Source organism: Colletes latitarsis, chromosome 6 (genome assembly GCF_051014445.1).
Source record: "Colletes latitarsis isolate SP2378_abdomen chromosome 6, iyColLati1, whole genome shotgun sequence".
Taxonomy (NCBI): domain Eukaryota; kingdom Metazoa; phylum Arthropoda; class Insecta; order Hymenoptera; family Colletidae; genus Colletes; species Colletes latitarsis.
The window spans coordinates 10,836,191-10,854,297 of NC_135139.1; the positions used below are offsets into that span (position 1 = coordinate 10,836,191).

Genomic DNA, 18,107 nt, shown 5'->3' on the forward strand with positions numbered 1-18,107 from the left:
TCTGTTAATGATGTCGCGGTCATAAACCGAAAGGATTTCAGTTGATTTCCGCGTAAACTATTCGCATCGACAGATCCGAAAATACCCGGACGACGAATATCTGTTTGATTTCGGACGATTTATCATCGGTTAACTGCACGCGGCGACACTAATGCGAAGCAATAATGCGGCATCGAATTACAAACGTTTGTCAAACAAAGTAATTGATTGCACATCCTTTGATAACAAATCCATTTTGAATTTGCGAGAGAAAATCGCGATTTCCGTTCCACCTGCTTTAATCGCGTATTGTACGAGCCTTAACGGCGACGATCATTAAGTTGCTTGTATTTCCGCTTTTCGAAATTGCAACCAGCATCGATTTATTGATAATCGTCTGTTAATGCTATGATTCGATATCTGCTCTGTACTTTTACTCGTAATAGTTTTTAATCTTCCTTCAAAAGTTTGATAGTTTGTTAAACTATATGTCATTGGTTCCTTCTTTTCATAAACAGGGTGTTCGGTCAACCGTGGGATAAATTTTAATAGGAGATTCTAGAAGCCAAAATAAGACGAAAATCAAGAATATCAATTTCTTGGCTGAGGCTTCGTTAAAAAGTTATTAAAAAATTTCTAATCACTCTGGAAAAATTATTTTTGATTATGGAGATCAATTACAGTCATTTTTTATGAATACACATACTTCCGAATTCCTACCCACTTTCGAAAAAAAAATTCGGGTAGGTGCTTTTTTTGGCGAAAAAAAAATTTTTCAAATCATTCTAAAAAAATTATTTTCGGTTGCAAGGGTCGATTACATTTATTTTTGGTCAATGGACGTACCCTCGAAATCCTAACCATTTTCGAGAAAAAAATTCCTTACCGAAAATATAATTTCAGGCCAGAAATGTTACTCCAAAATTTCGTGCGTATCTTTAAAATGTCATAACTCCTGAACGGATTGGACGATTTTAATGTTTAAAAAAGCAAACTACGCGTATTTTAGTGGAGAATATGTACAAATTGCAAAAATATTCGAAAAGTTGGTCCTTGATCCCGCAAAATGAGAAAAACCACATAAAAATGGTCCAATTTTCAAACAGTCATAACTCCTACAATAGTGAATATATTGCATTGAAATTTTGTGAGGAAGTAGAGTTCATGGATACCTACAAAAAAGTATTAAACAACTTTTCTGTACAGCGTCAAACAAAATTACTAAAAATGAAAAACGAATTTTTAAGAAAAATCGACAGGGGGTAGGTGCCTAAATTTTTCGACGAAAAAGAAAATTTCAAATCGTTCTAAAAAAATTATTTTCGGTTGCGGGGGTCAATTAGTATCATTTTTGGTGAATACACATACCCCCCAAATTCTGCGCATTTTCGAGAAAAAAATTCAGTACGAGCGGAACTTTAAATGTTAATAACTTCTTACCAAAGCCTCCATCAACAAATTGGTATTCTTGATTTTTGTCTTATTTTGACCTCTAGAATCTCCCATTAAATTTTTCTCCAGGGGTGGCCGAACACCCTGTAAATTCTAGTTTCTGTTCGAATTTCTTCGCATAATTATTCTGACAAAAAATTTCGAAAATGTATTTGAAGTATTCTTTTTATATATTTATCGAATAAAAATAACGTTAATATATTGTTAGCCAGTTGGATATCAATTAGGTTTTTTAAATATTCCATACTAACATTTCGAACGAATGTCCCGTATTGGATGCAAATTAGCAGGAAATATTGCGAGATTCTTTCCTCTTTGTCGCGTTACAGTTATGCGGGAAAGTTTCAGCAATTAAAATTCGTCAGTAACGAGTGGTGCCTCGATGCGATGATACTTTTTCTTCTGATTGCAGCGCGATGCGAGTACTCCTCTCCAAACTTCCGCGACCATGGATAGTTGACGAGAAAAAGGACGACGGTTACACGGCCCTTCATCTGGCTGCCCTCAACAATCACGTCGAAGTTGCTGAACAGCTGGCACGTGCTGGAAAAGCTGACCTGGATTTGCAAAATGTCAATTTGCAGACCGCGCTGCATCTCGCCGTCGAGCGACAACACACGCAGATCGTTCGTGTACGTTTGTTTCACCGGGAAAAGGAATTTCGCCTACGATCCGATATTCCCCAAATGGTCCACTAAATTTCCCCGACGTTTCTCTCGAAAAAAGATTTCAAACGTCGAGCTTTCCCTCGGAAAGAATCGCGATACTTCCCTCGATGAAAAACGACCGTAACGTTCGACGACTTAAAAGCCGTTTTCAACAATTTTTTCGGGGTAAAATTCTTCAAAAGATTCTTTAATGAAAATATAGAAATATTAATTGTTGCGGTCGTCTTAGTAACGATTATGAGAGATTTCTATCTAAGAAGAACAATTATTTTCTTAAACTGTAAAACCGCCTATTTTATTTCCAAATGACGAATAAAAATTTTATTAGATTCGTTCGTGAATTTTGAATTAAAATATCATAAAACGAATATCATTCGAATTACGATAAACCCAATTTTCGATAACTCTAGCACACGAATCAGACTGTATCTCATTAATGAAACGGATGATTGCTTTAAAATCGTCAACAGTTAACGATTTATTGGAATAAACAAAAAACTAACATGGCCTCGCGAGAAAAAGTCTAATAGCGTCATAATCTTATCATTGAACTTCGATGCCAATAAAGCGATAGTTTGAGCAATCTTAAAAAAATCAAATTCACGCTAAAAGATGGAACCATAGAACCGGTAACGCCGCTGTAACTGGAACAATATTCCAAAGCGGATACAGGATTTACCGTTGTCCGTGTAGTTGGAAACTGTCCCGTACATATTAAGGTGTTATTGAAACAACGGATTAATTTTGCATCGGTTTTCGATAATTAAATGCGGATCGTAAATCTTGGTACAGCTGCTGGTACGCGAGGGCGCCAACTTGAACGTGGCCGACAAGGACGGCGACACGCCTCTTCACGAAGCCTTGAGATATCACACGTTGTCGCAGCTGCGACAGCTGCAGGACGTCCAGGACGTCGGACGCCTCCTGATGGGTCTGGGCGCGCAGGGCCAGGACAAGAAGAGTAGCTCGTTCATTGCCTGCTTCCTCGCTGCCCATGGAGCCGACCTGGAATTGAAGAACAAGAAGGGACAGACTCCCCTTGACCTCTGTCCGGATCCGAATCTCTGCAAAACGCTAACTACTTGCCACAAGGACAGAGAATCGTTAGTAATCCTACTCTCTTCCATCCCTGTAATACGAGAAACGTCACACGGTTCGTTGGGGACTTTGAACGAGCCCTCGAAAGTAAACGCTGTTCGAAAGACGACAGTGTTGGGCATTTGTCGAATGAAGTCGTCAATCCTATAGTAATTTATTTTAATAACAGTTTAATTTGTACCTCTTCGTTGCTAAATGTTGCATTCTATGCTCCTGAAATGTAAAGGAGAACCTTAAAAAATGCCCATCTTTGGCGTTGACTGAAAATTAACAATTCGATGAACAAATTTGTATTTGGAATTTTACTTTCAGACACAATATTGAAGCGACAGTCCCGTCAGCGACGATCGACGAGTGTTTGGTCTGCTCGGATGGAAAACGTGAAATGCTCTTCAGCCCCTGCGGACATGTCGCTTGTTGCAACACTTGTGCGCCAAGGGTGAAGAAATGTCTGATCTGCAGAGAGAACGTTCTGTCCAGAATGAAGGTAAGGCATTTTCATGTGAGAATTCTGTACGAATAACCTTCGTACCTGGTAATGGGTCAAGAACAAGTATGTATGTATCCTTCATCTAACAAGGAGACCTTACAGTCGTGGACATTGCTTTCGAAAAGATAGTACATAGTTGTAAGTGTATACCTCGTATTAAAAAATCTTAATAGGTTTCTTCACAATGGACCTAGTGTTTTCGAGATATTTTTATTTAAAGTTTGATACGTACAAAGTGAAAGAATTATTTATGTCATATATACATAATAAATAAAATATAGTCTTGCATTTCAATATAATAAAAAAAGAAAAGTAACTTCGGGGATTCGAACCCAGTACCAAAAGCTTAACTTAATCACATCCTGTTGTCTAAAGTAAATTTAAATAATTTCTTAACTTTAAATAAAAAAATCTTGAAAACGAATTGTGAAGAAACCTATTAAGATTTGTTAATATTAAGTATATACTATAACTTACAGCTACTATCGTTTCAAAAGCAATGTCGACGACTATCCCCCTGTAAATAGCCAACTCTAATCCGTGTTACGAGTCCAGTTATGAAAATGAATAGATCCAATTAACAACATTAACAAAAACGAGATTACTTGTTTACAGATTGAGGAGTGTGTCGTTTGTTCTGATCGTAAGGCTGGCGTACTGTTTCGTCCGTGTGGACACATGTGCGCTTGCGAAGGTTGCGCTGCGCTTATGAAGAAATGCGTCCAATGCAGAGCTCAGATTCAACACATGGTGCCGTTGTCCCTCTGTTGCGGTGGAGGAGGAGACGTCACTTACGTTAAAGGCTGCAATACTTCAGGTACAAATGCTATTTTAGCCGATCGAAAAGATTGTTTCAAAGACTTGTGTCATCCTGAAAGTTTCCGCCATTTTGGTCCGTTCACATAGAAGGAACGTAACTCCGTTGAAATTTAATATTATTACTCAATATAACCACCATTTTGTTTGATACGCGTTTGCCTACATATTAGTATTGTAACTTTCGATACTCGAAACGAATTTATTTCATATAAACATCTTTACTACTAAAGCGACAATTCAATTTTTATGAAATATAATGGGAAACATTTTGTACTTTACATTATTTTATTATGAAAAGGTACTATCTCGGAGGTAAAAAGCGATCCAGAGGAAGAACCAACAACGAGCAAACAAACTACCGGAAACGGGGAACCTCTCATGAACAACGGAAGCATAGATAAAACTCTCAGCGATATAGAGAAACTTGAACAACAACTTCAGGACATCAAGGAACAGGTAAACGCTTAAATTGTGCAAATTAACCGATTAATTCAAGGTAGCATTTACCTAATTAAATCTGGCAATTTACTCGATCGTTCCCACAAATCGAACTCAATTAACGAATTCGCTTGAACGAGCAAGTATATTTAATTTTTACAGACCATGTGTCCAGTTTGCTTGGATCGTTTGAAGAACATGATATTCCTATGCGGCCACGGAACCTGCCAAATGTGTGGAGACCGGATGTCAGAGTGCCCGATATGCCGGAAGGCGGTAGATAGACGGATTTTACTCTATTAAACATAGGAAACTGAATACTGTTTCAGGCCGGAGTTTTGTATAGGTAAAAGATTAAAAGAATAATTAAATATTGCGTCGATTCAGACACAAATTTTATACCACTTTAAAGTTTCGAGATCTGAAGTATTATTATAACCAGAGCTGGGCAAATTTTGTTGCTGAATAACGAATAATATTTTTAGATTAATTCGTAAACTAACTTCCGTTTACGTTACATTTGTAAATTTATTCTACGACGCAATATTTAATTGTTTTTTTATTAGAAAAGAGTAACTGAAGGAAGAACTTCATTTCTTCACGAAACTGAAAACTTCGACTCTTAATTATGCGACACAATTATAATTGATCGATCAATCGAAATAGATTATTGACTGCGCATCACGCAAAACACGAAATGGACGTAATAATTATAGTGAAGTATGAAAGAAATTGGTCACTGTCTAATAAGTATAAGCAGTGCTATGTTTCCTTTCTTTCTTCAATTAATTTTATCCGACATATAATCAATAATAAATAGACAATTGTCTTCTAGTAATTATCATTAGTCGATAAGCACATTTAAGACATTTCCATGTATTCATACTGATGTTTACAATTACCGCGGTACATAACTTGTACGCACAATTGTCATTTGACTATATTCGATAAAAATTCAAACAGTACTACGAATGGTATTGTTAAACTACAATTTGCTACAGAGTCAAGCCAGCAAATCTTTCACGAAGCTTTTGCTTTCCTTAATCGGGTAAAATCAATCTCAGTGGGACAAGAAAATTTGTATTTTGCAATAGTGATAGTTAAGCAATGATGCTGGAATTTCAGCATTGTATTATCTATTTTACGTTATATTAAATATGCATTCTATGCTCTTGCCTTTTGTTACAAGAGCTCTTTTGTGTTTGTTATTAATTCTTTTTTGTAACAGATTTTATAGTATATAATTCTCTTGTCCTGCAGTCACTGTGCATAAATTTCTTGTAAATATGTTCGACCTATTCTTTTCTCAGCCTAATAATTAATACAGCTGCATCTGCTTTCCCTACTTGAAACTACATAAACAGGACTATTATTCGCAGTTTTGATACTTACAACGACAATGGATAGTGCCAAGTAGTTTTGTAAGCAATAGAAAATTTAGTTTATCATTGAACATCTAATTATGAAATATTTAAAGAAGTTAATCGTTATGATCAACGTAATTCGAAATAATTTTATATTTCATATTTGAAGAATGACTTTAAAGTTAATATTAAAAAAATCATAATTAATAATTATTTGCATAAGTATGGGGTGTACAACTATCCATGTCTTATTGGACAACAAAAATAATTCGATTTTCCTTAATAGAAAAAATCATTGAAAACATTCATAACCTTAAAGAAACTAAACGTTGAAAGAAAATTTTCATTTTGATCTATAAAGCCAACTAAATTTAATTCTATACATTTTTCTATACCTATAAATTCAAGATCGATATTCAAATGATCTATATCTTATTATTCTGTACAAACGTCATAGATTAATCTGAAAAACGCATGAGAAAGAATATTGCTTATTGACGATGTACTCATAAGAAATTTTGTTGTAGTATCGAAAATAAAGTGTAGCATTATAAATAAGTAATCCTGCTCTCGACATAAATATTATAATTGTATTATTAGCGTTTAGTGTCTTGCTTTATTATTGATTCATTATCCTTTTTTTCAAAGGATATTCATTTTTGTAAAAATTATAAACTTCCAACTATTAATTACAGTAATTAAATTCACCAACTGACATTTCTTTAAAATTGAATTATGTACGTTTTTATAGGGAATGATCATGAGTTTGTTTTATGATACAAAGATGTGATTGATTCATCACAGTGTATATGGTATAAATTGTTTTCCTTCTTTTTGAATAACATATTCAAATTGATGCTTATATATTGCTTTACAATAAACGTTTAGAATAAACGTTTTCTAAATAATAAAAATAATAACGCACAACGTAGACCATGATCTTACCCAAAATGTTTAATTTTTATTTTGAATTTCTTTAGAATGTATGCAATACTTTAGCTATTGTTTCCTTGCTCTTCCATTTACAACTCCTTTTTAAACGTTTTTGCGAGACAGTTATTATATTTAGAATAGGAATCTTATTAATTAGACTTAAAATAGGTAGCTCAATAATTAAAAAATATTAGACACTGAAATCTAATTCAAGACTCCACTACTTGCAAAATTAAATCCTTCACAATTACCACATTTACTTAAATACTATATAACAAAATATAAAATTAACAATACGTTCGAAAACATTATTAATATGCATTTTTATATTTGAACAAATTTAAGGGACTTTATTTATTAATTAAAATCGATATAAAAAAAACTTTGATTAGTTATTGTCTATTTGTTATATTAAGAATAATTACACTAATTTGGAGTCTTGAATATTATGATACAAGATATAAATTTCAGTGACATGTAGCTTTTAAGCCATTCCTGTTATCATAGTATTTCTGTAAAATGATTCTTCATTTAGAGATACTAATTAATTGCATTTAAAAGAAGAATTGTAAACACACCAATAGAAGTGTCATAGGGTCGAGAAAAAATATTGTAGTATCATGACAGAGATGCCAGACGATGCTACCTCATTCCACTTTCTCACACTATGCCAGATCATGTGTATGTACGTGAGCTCGTAGAATTCGGAGAGTCGACAAAGGCAAACTGACACATGTCCTCTTTCTCGATTCTCCAAAGCTGCCCGAAGTAATGTCGGACCGTCTCGTGAGAGTCGAGAGAGAAAGGCTAACATTTGCCTTCTCATAACGGACATAGCAATCGTATGAAAAAGTTAAATGAAACTAACAATTTTTAGATTTTGCACGTCATCTACCGTTGTATGGAACGGAGTACTTCTCGACAAGCTTGAGCATTCTGGTCATCGATAGCGGTATAGTCCATCATAAAGTAACATGTACTTTTGAATTTTCCTACAGGCCTCTGCTGACCATTAATGACCACTTCTGATACTTCTGCCAACTCTACTGGTCTCTACATGCCTCAACTTTTTTTTTTTGTACGTGGGGAAATCCTCATAGACACCCACGAGCCCGTTTGAAAGGAGGGCTAGCGGGTAATTTCAGACTCTTACCGCCTAAAACTCCATGGTGACCATCCTCAAGCGCTTGGCGGGGTCCCCCGCCGCGCCGTGCCTTTTCAGGCCCCTCCCAGTGGAGGTATTTCGGTGATTTGGAGAGGAAAAGAGAGGTAAAAATGATGAGAACACTTTAAATTCTTTGAAATTGTATCATTTATTGCCGTAGATTTATATTACACAACGTTATTACATATATATCATGTCAGTAGTTGTCAGCAGAGGTTAGCAATAGCCAGTAGCTGTGTTATATTATATATTGTCACCAGTGGTCAGCAGTAGTGAGCAGGGGCAAGTAGAGATCAGCAGAGGTTAGTAGGGGCCGGCAGTGGCCAGCAATAGTCAGTAGTTGTGGTTATGTGTTACCAGGAATTGTCAGGAGATGCCTGCTGTTGTCAGTAATGGTCAGCAATAGTCAGTAGCTGTCGTTATGTGTTGTCAACAGTTGTCAGAAGTCGTGTGCTGTTGTTAGCAGTGGTCAGCAGGAGCCAGCAGACTAGCAGAGGCCAACAGTAGCCAGTAGCAGCCTTTATATGTTGTCCCAAGTTGTCAGAAATCGATTTTTTTTCATTATGTGCACGTACAATTGTTCAAGAGCGAGAAGGGCAAATATGAACCTTCCTCTCTCGACTCCCACGAGAAAGAGGGCATGTATCAGTTTGCCTTTGTCGACTCTCCGAAATTATATGAACTCACGTACGCGTGATCTAGCGTAGTGTGAGAAAGTGGAATGAGGTGTCTCCGGTGCACCCGGGGCTCCGTCTAGCATCTCTGTCTCTATGTCACGAAGTATTGACAATATTAAAGAAATATTTTAAAAACTTGCCTTTACGTTTCCATTCTCGATATCATCGCTTCAATTAATTAATTGATCATAGATCCCATCGTCCGTAATTTTGACGAAATCAGGTTGTAACGCGAATACTTTGATCACAGCAATTTACATGTACTATCATTTACTTGTATTATTTTATTACACTGTGCGTGTAATTGTATTCAATTATAACAATAAAAACATCTCAAGCCTTACAAAAATACTGATTCTCTAAAAATTTATATGTATAAACTATGAAATTAAGGGGGACCGTCTTCCACAGCGCGATGTTTAACCCTTTCGATACGGCGAATTTGATTGCGAATATGTTGCAACTGTATGGGACAATCAAACCATAAATCAAAGATCGCAGATTTTTTCTTCAAGATTTACGAAGTTCCCGTCACCACTCATAGTGTATCTCATTTTTGTCTAGGACAATAAAACACGCATATTTCATGGGTCCCTCTACTATGCACTACCACGAAGCAGACATAAAGAAGGATATTCTTCGTTGACTTGGTATGGTTTATAATAAATTTATGAAAAATCATTCATTTTTAATCAAGAATTTAAATTACTTCATATACAGAAAGCGACATATAACTGAATAACAAATTCTTTCCCTTTACATAAAATTCTTTTAGAAGTTGATAAAGAAGTTACATGTTACACTTACACTCACTTCATAAACATGCACACCAATTTTATATCGCGTTATATTCTTGAAGCCAAAGATAGGCTCTGCATCTTTGGTAAAGAAACCACGCACAAATCTAACGTTAACTCGTATAAAATTCTACCTCACGTATTCATACAATTCGTTTACGATAATAACGGCACTTTATAAATTAGACCGAATATAAGAGATGATTCATTAGCCGAGTTATGTCAACGAGAGTGATATTACATAAATAAGAATATATTTTTATTAAAGAAAACGGAAGTACGAGTTGTTTTAAAAATACCACAAAAGATTCTCTCATCTCCAATGGGCAATCATTAAATAATTAATTATAACAAGGTATACGGACATGTGCGTAAGCATAATTCGAATGTACTACTATGTTAAATATATAATTATATTAATTTAATAATTCTCTAATTGTTATTTTGCATCAATATTCGCATTTAATCAAACGCAACAAATAAGTCTGTTAGTAAGTGTGACAATATACTTATGTACTGTTCCTTTGTTTTTTATTTATTTTTTAATTGAATTATAATGTCCTTGGTGAATTAAATGTTAATTCTTTGCGACCCACGTCAATTTTTCATTACATTTAATCGTTTAAAAAAGGTATACTAAAAATATTATTCAAACAATACAGGACAATTAATTCTACTATATAAATAAAAGGCGTGCGATATATTTTAAAGAAATTATTATTTTAATGAAGAAAAAATAATTATTTTATAAATTTTCACTTGATTGTGCTTCACTTCATAAATTAATAAATATACTATAACAAATTCATAAAATTCTAACATCATGCTATCTCTTCCTTTTATAAAATGCAATTAAGTATTTGTGCTTTGCATAATGTATGTACGAACTAATAATAAAACTTTGTTTTTAAGAGAAAAAACTGATTTAAATTAATAAACAATGAAATTGTTCGTTAAATCACAATATGTGGTACATTATTAAAAATAAGCTATTAGGAATTTCTATGTGCATCAAATGCGTTTGATAAATACAAATGACAATGCTCAATACCATTAGCGCAGTCATTTAGAATACCATAAATGTGATAAATATCACACATCACGCCCGATGTGTACTTAGATGTCTCCGAGATTTTACTAATATAAATAGTTTGTAATTCAGTGAATGGGTCGCAAAGAAAATAAGGTTTATTCAACATTCAGACGAGGAATTTAAATTGGGAGGTGAGATTTTCTTTGCTCTAATCAAACGATCTAATTCCACCGCAGCATCATTACACATGGCCGCTTTGTCTACTGGTGGGCTATCTAAGATGGAGGATAAAAATATTAGCAAACATGATATACTGAAATATCATAGCACAGCGATTCTTAATCTGTGATCCATGGACTTCAAAAGGGCTGTACATAGATATCTGTGGGTTCACAAACTTACACGTAGAAATTTTAAACATTTATCGATGTAATTTTTCATCTTGTTTGATGCATTATATCTGATCAAATCGGGATATTCGACACCGTTTGAGAAGCATTGGTTTAACTAATATTTAAAAATGTTATTCTGGGGAACATTGCATAGAAAGTGTCCACGAGCTCCATTAGACTGCCAGAAAAGATCCATGGAGGAAAAAGGTTAAGAACCACTGCCATAATAGATTATGATATTTACCAATTTTTATTGGACTCGTGCCTACACTACCCGGTGGTCCAGGCGATCCGGTCTTTTTATGGAGAAGGGAATTAAAAAAGTTAGCTAAAACACCTTCTCCGGCTTGCGCGTTCCCAGCAGCTTTAGGATCCAATTTCTTATTTTGTGAAGCCACCTATTTGAAAAATATTTAGTATTCGCAAACTAGAATTTCCTGTCATAACAATGACAGATCATACCACATAGATTAGAACATGCTTTCAAGAGTTAACTATAAAAAGCACATAGCAATCCTATCCAATGAACAACATTATACATATTTTAAATTCATGGTACTATTAATGGAACAAAGTATCAAAAACTCCTGTATGCAAATACATTTTCTATATACTCTAAATGTAATAAAATATACATATTAACATGTTAACGTAACTATCAATTTACATTCTAAAATTGAAGGATCCAAAGTATTATTTCATGTGTTATTCATTATAGAACAATCATATTGTATAGTTATACAATTAGAAACTATGGACTAAAACAAATGAAAATATAAACATTAAGGGGGTAGTCAAGTCTCAAAATTGTCGAAAACTTTTTTGAGATTGTTATATATGTATACTGATTTATCGAAAAATTTGAAAAATTTGAAAAATCAACTCCGAATTCCGAACAGCATGCAGATAGATATGTTATTACTGTATTAGGTAGTAAATCGAGGTACTTTTGCTATCTACGGAAAATAAATTGACAATCAATTTAATCCGAGGAATACAAATATAGACGTAATTTCAAATTGGGGTTGTAAAACCCAAGACTGACCTTCGTGACGCATTTCGCCGCAACGTTCAACCGCCAAAGTAATACATTTGAGAGTTATTATCTCGAATGATCGATATTGCAATGGAACGTGGTTCAATTACGCGGTGTATGTGTAGTGTTGTACTCACACCAATCGAAATTTTTTCGATGACTTTTTGTATCGCGATAACAACTATCCTAGTCTTGACGACGCGATTAACCCTTTTAATTTGTTGCAGGAACAACTCCTAGAACCGACTGTGCAGATTGTAAGTATTGATACCAGGTGTTGTTTTATGATTGTATTGTTCCGCGAATCGAAGGTTTGCGTTATAATTATTCACTTCCAAAAAAATTGAGATTAAAGAGAGATCGATATTTAAAACTTTGAATTTTGACAACTCCCTTAAACAATGCGGATACATCTAGACAAATTAACGACACATATGAAAAAACACGCAATGATCTTAAAATGTTAAGGTGTATAACATACAATGTTAAGATCAATGTACACAAAAACTGATGGTGAAATGTAAATGCCATGTATTAAGTAATTGCATCTCACAATGGTAAAACCACATTCGCTGAAAAAATTAATCAAAGTCAAAAACAGATATTTTCGGGGTACTAAAAATGTCAAAATTAGATGTTTTAATACGGGTAAGCATTATTCATGAAGAGGTGGATATGGTAACTGCGCACATGATGTCGCTGTATAAATTAGCCACAAAAACGTCATTATTCAATGATAAATGATTAATTAACTGCATGTAACATGAAAAGCATGCTCCAATTATAAATGGTATAACCTGAATAACTAGGTCGTTGCTTGCCTGGTTCCTGAATGTTGGCGAACGTGTTGGATCTTTTAGACCAAATAATGCAGCTTGTTGTTTGGCTAAGAAGGCTTGCTCCTCTTCAGCCTGTATTTCTACTTCCCTGGTCACACACTATTTAACAAAAATATAATGTATTTTTTGTAATAAAATTCTAAATTTGTATATACGTACCTTTCTATTAGTTTGTGGCTGTACAATAACGTCACGATAATAATCATCCGGTTTCATTGACTGCAAATTTTCATGGAGAATACTGATCTTTTTCATATTATCCCAACCAGCAGGTCTATAATTACAACAATGTTAAGAACATAGTAAGTATATATGAATGTTCGATCGAAATAAAGTACGTACATAAGTACTGCGTCTTTTTCAACAACTAAAGCAGGCGTTCTAAACGGCAATGAATAAATTCTATGCGTAAGATATTTATAAAGCAGATCACAGTTTTTGTCTTCTTTTGCCGATGTATAGAATAACCCTGCACCATATTGCAAGCAAAATCGCCTTATCCACTGTTGCATAAAATCAAAATCCTCATCTCTATAAAGAAAAATCAAGTTTATTGATCGAATAATTTATTAGCATTCATTTTAATAGCGTCACTTGTTAATTTTAATGCGCCTTACTTGTAGTCGTGTTCTTTTTCGAGAGTGGACATATAATCAGTTTTTGTAATAACAACAACAACATCTAGGCCTAAATTTGTTGTAAGTACTCCTTCTGGTAATGGTAAATTATCAATTGTTTCATCATCAAGATTACGACTAGTGCGTCGTAAAGGACTACCGGGATCTAACTCGTCCCCAGGCTCTGTGTAATCTTGCCATTTTTTGACATCTAAATATACGAGAAATAAATTGTTAACCCCTTCACACAAAATGATTTTCGAGATTTTCTAACATAATTCGTAAACACTCGATCTTTCCGTATTATCAGAGTTTTCAATTTTCATAGGAAATCGCGGTCCGCATTACCTCGGATAATCGAGACTTTACTATACAGGATGTTCGACCAACCCTGGGAAAAATTTTAATGGGGGATTCTAGAGGCCAAAATAAGACGAAAATAAAGAATACCAATTTGTTAATGGAGGCTTCGTTAAAAAGTTATTAACAATTAAATTCAAAAATTTCAAATCGTTCTGGAAAAATTATTTTCGGTTGCGGGGGTCAATTACAATCATTTTTTGTCATTACACATATCTCCGAAATCCTATCCACTTTCGAGAAAAAAAATCGGGTAAGTGCTGAAAGTTTTGGGTGGAAAAAAAGACTTTCGAATCGTCTTGGAAAAATTATTTTTAGTTGCAAGGGTCAATTGCAAGCATTTTTGGTCAATAAACATACCCCCGAAATCCTACTCAGTTTCGACAAAAAAATTCCTTGCCGAAAATATGATTTCTGGCCAGAAATGTCTGCCCGAATTTTCATGCGAATCTTTAAAACGTCATAACTTCTGAACAGATTGGACGATTTTAATGTTTAAAAAAGCAAACTACGCGTATTTTGGCGGAGAATATGTATAAACCGCAAAAATATTCGAAAAGTTGGTCCTTGATCCCGCAAAATGAGAAAAACCCCATAAAAATGGTCCAATTTTCAAACAGCCATAACTCCTACAATTGTGAATATATTTCAATGAAACTTTTTTCTGAAGTAGAGCTCATGAGTACCTACAAAAAAGTATTAGACAACTTTTCTGTAGGGCGTCAAACAAAATTACTAAAAATGAAAAAAGAATTTTTAAGAAAAACCAACAGGGGGTAGGTGCCTAAATTTTTCGACGAAAAAAAAAAATTTCAACTCGTTCTGAAAAAATTATTTTTGATTACGGGGGTCAATTACAATCATTTTTTTCAATATACATACCCCCAAAATTTTGCGCATTTTCGAGAAAAAAATTCAGTACAGTCGGAAATTTAAACGTTAATAACTGTTTAACGAAGCCTTCATCAACAAATTGGTATTCTTTATTTTCGTCTTATTTTGGCCTCTAGAATCCCCCATTAAAATTTTTCCCAGGGTTGGTCGAACACCCTGTATGTATATGTAAAGCATAATATGCAAAAATGTACTCACTTAGTTGTCTACATCGTTGTCTAGTATCATTATCTAATGGTAATTTATCAATATGATCCCCCAAAAGGGCAGCCCAGGATTGAAGTTGATTAAGAATATCCCATGGGGTAGTCATTGCAGCTACTAACATAACAAGCGTATGTGGAAACCTTTCTCCATTTAAAGCAAATCTCAAAAGATTTGCATGACCAGGATCCCCATCCAATACCCATACAGATAATCTAGTTTGATCTAAATAAAAATTTCAACTGATATTACTTTACAATCTCTTATCTTCCATGATCAAAGAATATTATTAACTTTAAATTACTATTACCATCTCTATAATCATCTCTCACATCAATATATGCAAATTCTAAACCAGACCCTTTTTTTGGATCTTCAACACCTTGCAATTTGGCAATGAGTGTTGTCTTTCCACTTTCATTATCACCTATAAATAAATAAATTTTGTATCAATTACATGCAGAGTATATTATTTCAAGCAATATTAAAATATTATTTTTCTACAAAACGGTAACTCTAAAAATTTTTAACATTTTCAGAATCTTATATAAGCTAAAAAATAGTAAAGATTATTATATCCTATGTTTTTATTATATGAATATTATCATAATGCACCGCTCTATATTAGAAGTAACTTGTGGCTCATGCACGATGGTGCTTTGCTATATTTTCTTTGTGCACTCAAAGCAATTCTGAACACCTTTGCAAACTGATAAATGAGACTAGGTGAACCTAATGCATGGCTTGTTAGCCATGGTCTCTTGGCTTTACATTAAATATCGAAAATAAAATATTTAACTAATTATACAATATAGTCACCAAAATATACATTTAAACATTAAAGAAATAAATATATTATTAGATAAAGCGATATCTAAATTAAATCACATAACGTCTTAGAACAGAATTAATGAAGGAAAGGAATGACTCATGTTTACCTAAAACGAGTATATTCTTATTGGAAGGTAACTTGTTGTTGCCACTATTTTGTACTTCGGCTAAAATAGAGGACCTGTAAAAAAAACAAAAGAAAATAACATACGTTATCAGACAATTCTAATCAAAAATCACTTGAAAGCTAACATTCTTATTTGTGATATGTGGCATACGAAGAACACATCGAAATACTTACGTACTAGTTATTTATGAATATACGTATAATCTACATTACGATATTTACGAAAGTAAAGTTCTTTTGACATACCACAAATTGTCTTTATTCTCTGCATCCTCTTTATTTTTTGGCTGAAGCCTATTGCTTTGCAACATCATATCAATCGCCATCGCTGCCATTATCCATTTGACAGAATGACAGAAATGGACAGAAACGAAATGCTATCGATTGTGCACAAACTGCGCGTGAGGGCACCGTGTGGCTTGTACTCAACTTCACTCAGAATGACTTTATTGATCGTTCAACTTAAAAACGGAATGAGAGTAAAGTATATAAGTATACTAGTGTTACGCTATCGCGTGAATTCGGGTTTAGTGCACATAGCGACGCGACAGGAATATATTAGAACTGGATTAATCACCATCGAGTCCGCGATTCAAGCAAACGAGATTCAAACGAATTCGCGTTTTATAATGTATATTACTATTGTATGAAATTCAACGCGGGCAAATCAAGCCGGGAAAAACCGAGTATTATAACCTTCCTTAACGGTGGAGTTTCGGAAAGTCGACAAAGGCAAACTGATACATGCTCTCTTCTCGATTTTCCGAAGCTAGCCGAAGTAATTTCGGACCGCCTCATGGGAGTCGAGAGAGCCGCCCAAGTTTGCTGCGTGGAATAGTTCGTTATTTTCAACGATAGATGGCGCTTATTTTTCGACCTCAAACCCTCTGGTGCTAAAACGCCCAAGTTTGTCGAGAAATCCATCTAGCGTGGACGATACGAACTATTCCACGATAAACTTGGGCGTTTTAGCACCAGAGGGTTTAAGGTCGATAAGTATGCGCCATCTATCGTTGAACATAACGAACTATTCCACGACAAACTTGGGCGTTTTAGCACCAGGGGGTTTGAGAACGATAAATACGCGCCATCTAGCGTTGAAGGTAACGAACTATTCTTCGACAAACTTGGGCGTTTTGCCATCCGGATTTCCAAAGTGCCCGGAACATTTCCAACATGCTGGCGGCCTTGCAAAGAAATGGCATGTATCTTATAGCTAAGGGAATAATGGGGAGAGTGTGTGAGAGAGGAAAGAAAATGTAAAAATGATGGGAACACATAGAATTCTTTAAATTATATCATTTATTGCCGTAGATTTACATTATACAAAGATTTAATACATGTGTATCATGTCAGTAGTTGTCAACGAAGGTCAGCAGTGATCAACAGGAACCATTAGTCAGCAGAAGCCAGCAGAGGCCAGCAAAAACCAACGGAAGCTGACTGAAGTCATTAGTAAGCAGAAATACAAGCAGTTGTCAGCAATGATCAGCAGAGGCTTGTAAGGAAATTCAAAAATACTTAACGTATTTTGATTTTGGAAAATCGTATTAATAATATACATATGTACGCTCATACATAGGAATAATAAAAAAAAATTTCTTTTTTTTCAATAATTAAAATATAATCAGGGGATCTTAAAACGTGTATTTCCGTAAAATAAATTTTACAAAATTTTTTTTCATTATGGGTACTTTGCTTATGTGGGCCTACATAGGTCGGAAAGTAAAAATGCCTGGGCAGTCGAGAATCTCGGCTCGAGATTCCAAATCGTATGCCGTAGACGGGAGGTTGGATTTCAGTTGTTAAAAGCGAGAAGGCAAATGTGAGCCTTTCTCTCTCGTTTGAGAGACTCTTGAAGGAAAGCAGTCAGTTTACCTTTGTCGACTTTCCG

At 34.5% G+C, this 18,107-nt stretch overlaps 2 protein-coding genes across 4 annotated transcripts in view; one reads left to right on the forward strand and one right to left on the reverse strand.

Annotated features, from left to right (window-relative positions):
* The window catches only part of Mib1 (E3 ubiquitin-protein ligase mind bomb 1), a 642,152-nt gene extending 632,736 nt beyond the window's left edge, over positions 1-9,416 (forward strand). The window contains exons 10-15 of one of the 2 annotated variants that reach the window (XM_076767466.1): positions 1,844-2,063; positions 2,892-3,202; positions 3,510-3,684; positions 4,303-4,504; positions 4,805-4,962; positions 5,107-9,416. In XM_076767466.1, coding sequence (XP_076623581.1) covers positions 1,844-2,063; positions 2,892-3,202; positions 3,510-3,684; positions 4,303-4,504; positions 4,805-4,962; positions 5,107-5,247 — 1,207 coding nt within the window. In that variant the 3' untranslated portion in view covers positions 5,248-9,416. The remainder of the gene's footprint in view (positions 1-1,843; positions 2,064-2,891; positions 3,203-3,509; positions 3,685-4,302; positions 4,505-4,804; positions 4,963-5,106) is intronic. The other variant, XM_076767467.1, reaches the window with a different exon arrangement.
* Positions 9,417-9,764: 348 nt separating this feature from the next.
* Positions 9,765-16,831, reverse strand: Dlic (dynein light intermediate chain). Of its 2 annotated transcripts, none has more exons than XM_076767490.1 (10): positions 16,460-16,831; positions 16,194-16,267; positions 15,566-15,682; positions 15,250-15,480; positions 13,798-14,008; positions 13,523-13,711; positions 13,340-13,454; positions 13,163-13,279; positions 11,550-11,703; positions 9,765-11,188 (listed from the first exon to the last, which is right to left on the reverse strand). In XM_076767490.1, exons 1-10 carry the CDS (start codon positions 16,546-16,548, stop codon positions 11,073-11,075), a joined length of 1,413 nt encoding a protein of 470 aa, XP_076623605.1. In that variant the 5' UTR covers positions 16,549-16,831; the 3' UTR covers positions 9,765-11,072. The 2 variants fall into 2 exon arrangements, with proteins under 2 accessions (XP_076623605.1, XP_076623604.1); XM_076767489.1 differs by having other exon boundaries at positions 13,139-13,279; positions 16,460-16,829.
* Positions 16,832-18,107: the final 1,276 nt, after the last annotated feature.

Bases quoted from the DNA above. Each gene is read 5' to 3' on its own strand.
- Dlic (XM_076767489.1), bottom strand. From the start codon at position 16,548: ATGGCAGCGATGGCGATTGATATGATGTTGCAAAGCAATAGGCTTCAG. The intron at 14,009-15,249 runs GTGAGTACATTT...TCGTATATTTAG, and splicing joins ACAACGATGTAGACAACTAA to ATGTCAAAAAATGGCAAGAT. The intron at 11,704-13,138 runs GTTATACCATTT...TTTTTCAAATAG, and splicing joins GCAACGACCTAGTTATTCAG to GTGGCTTCACAAAATAAGAA.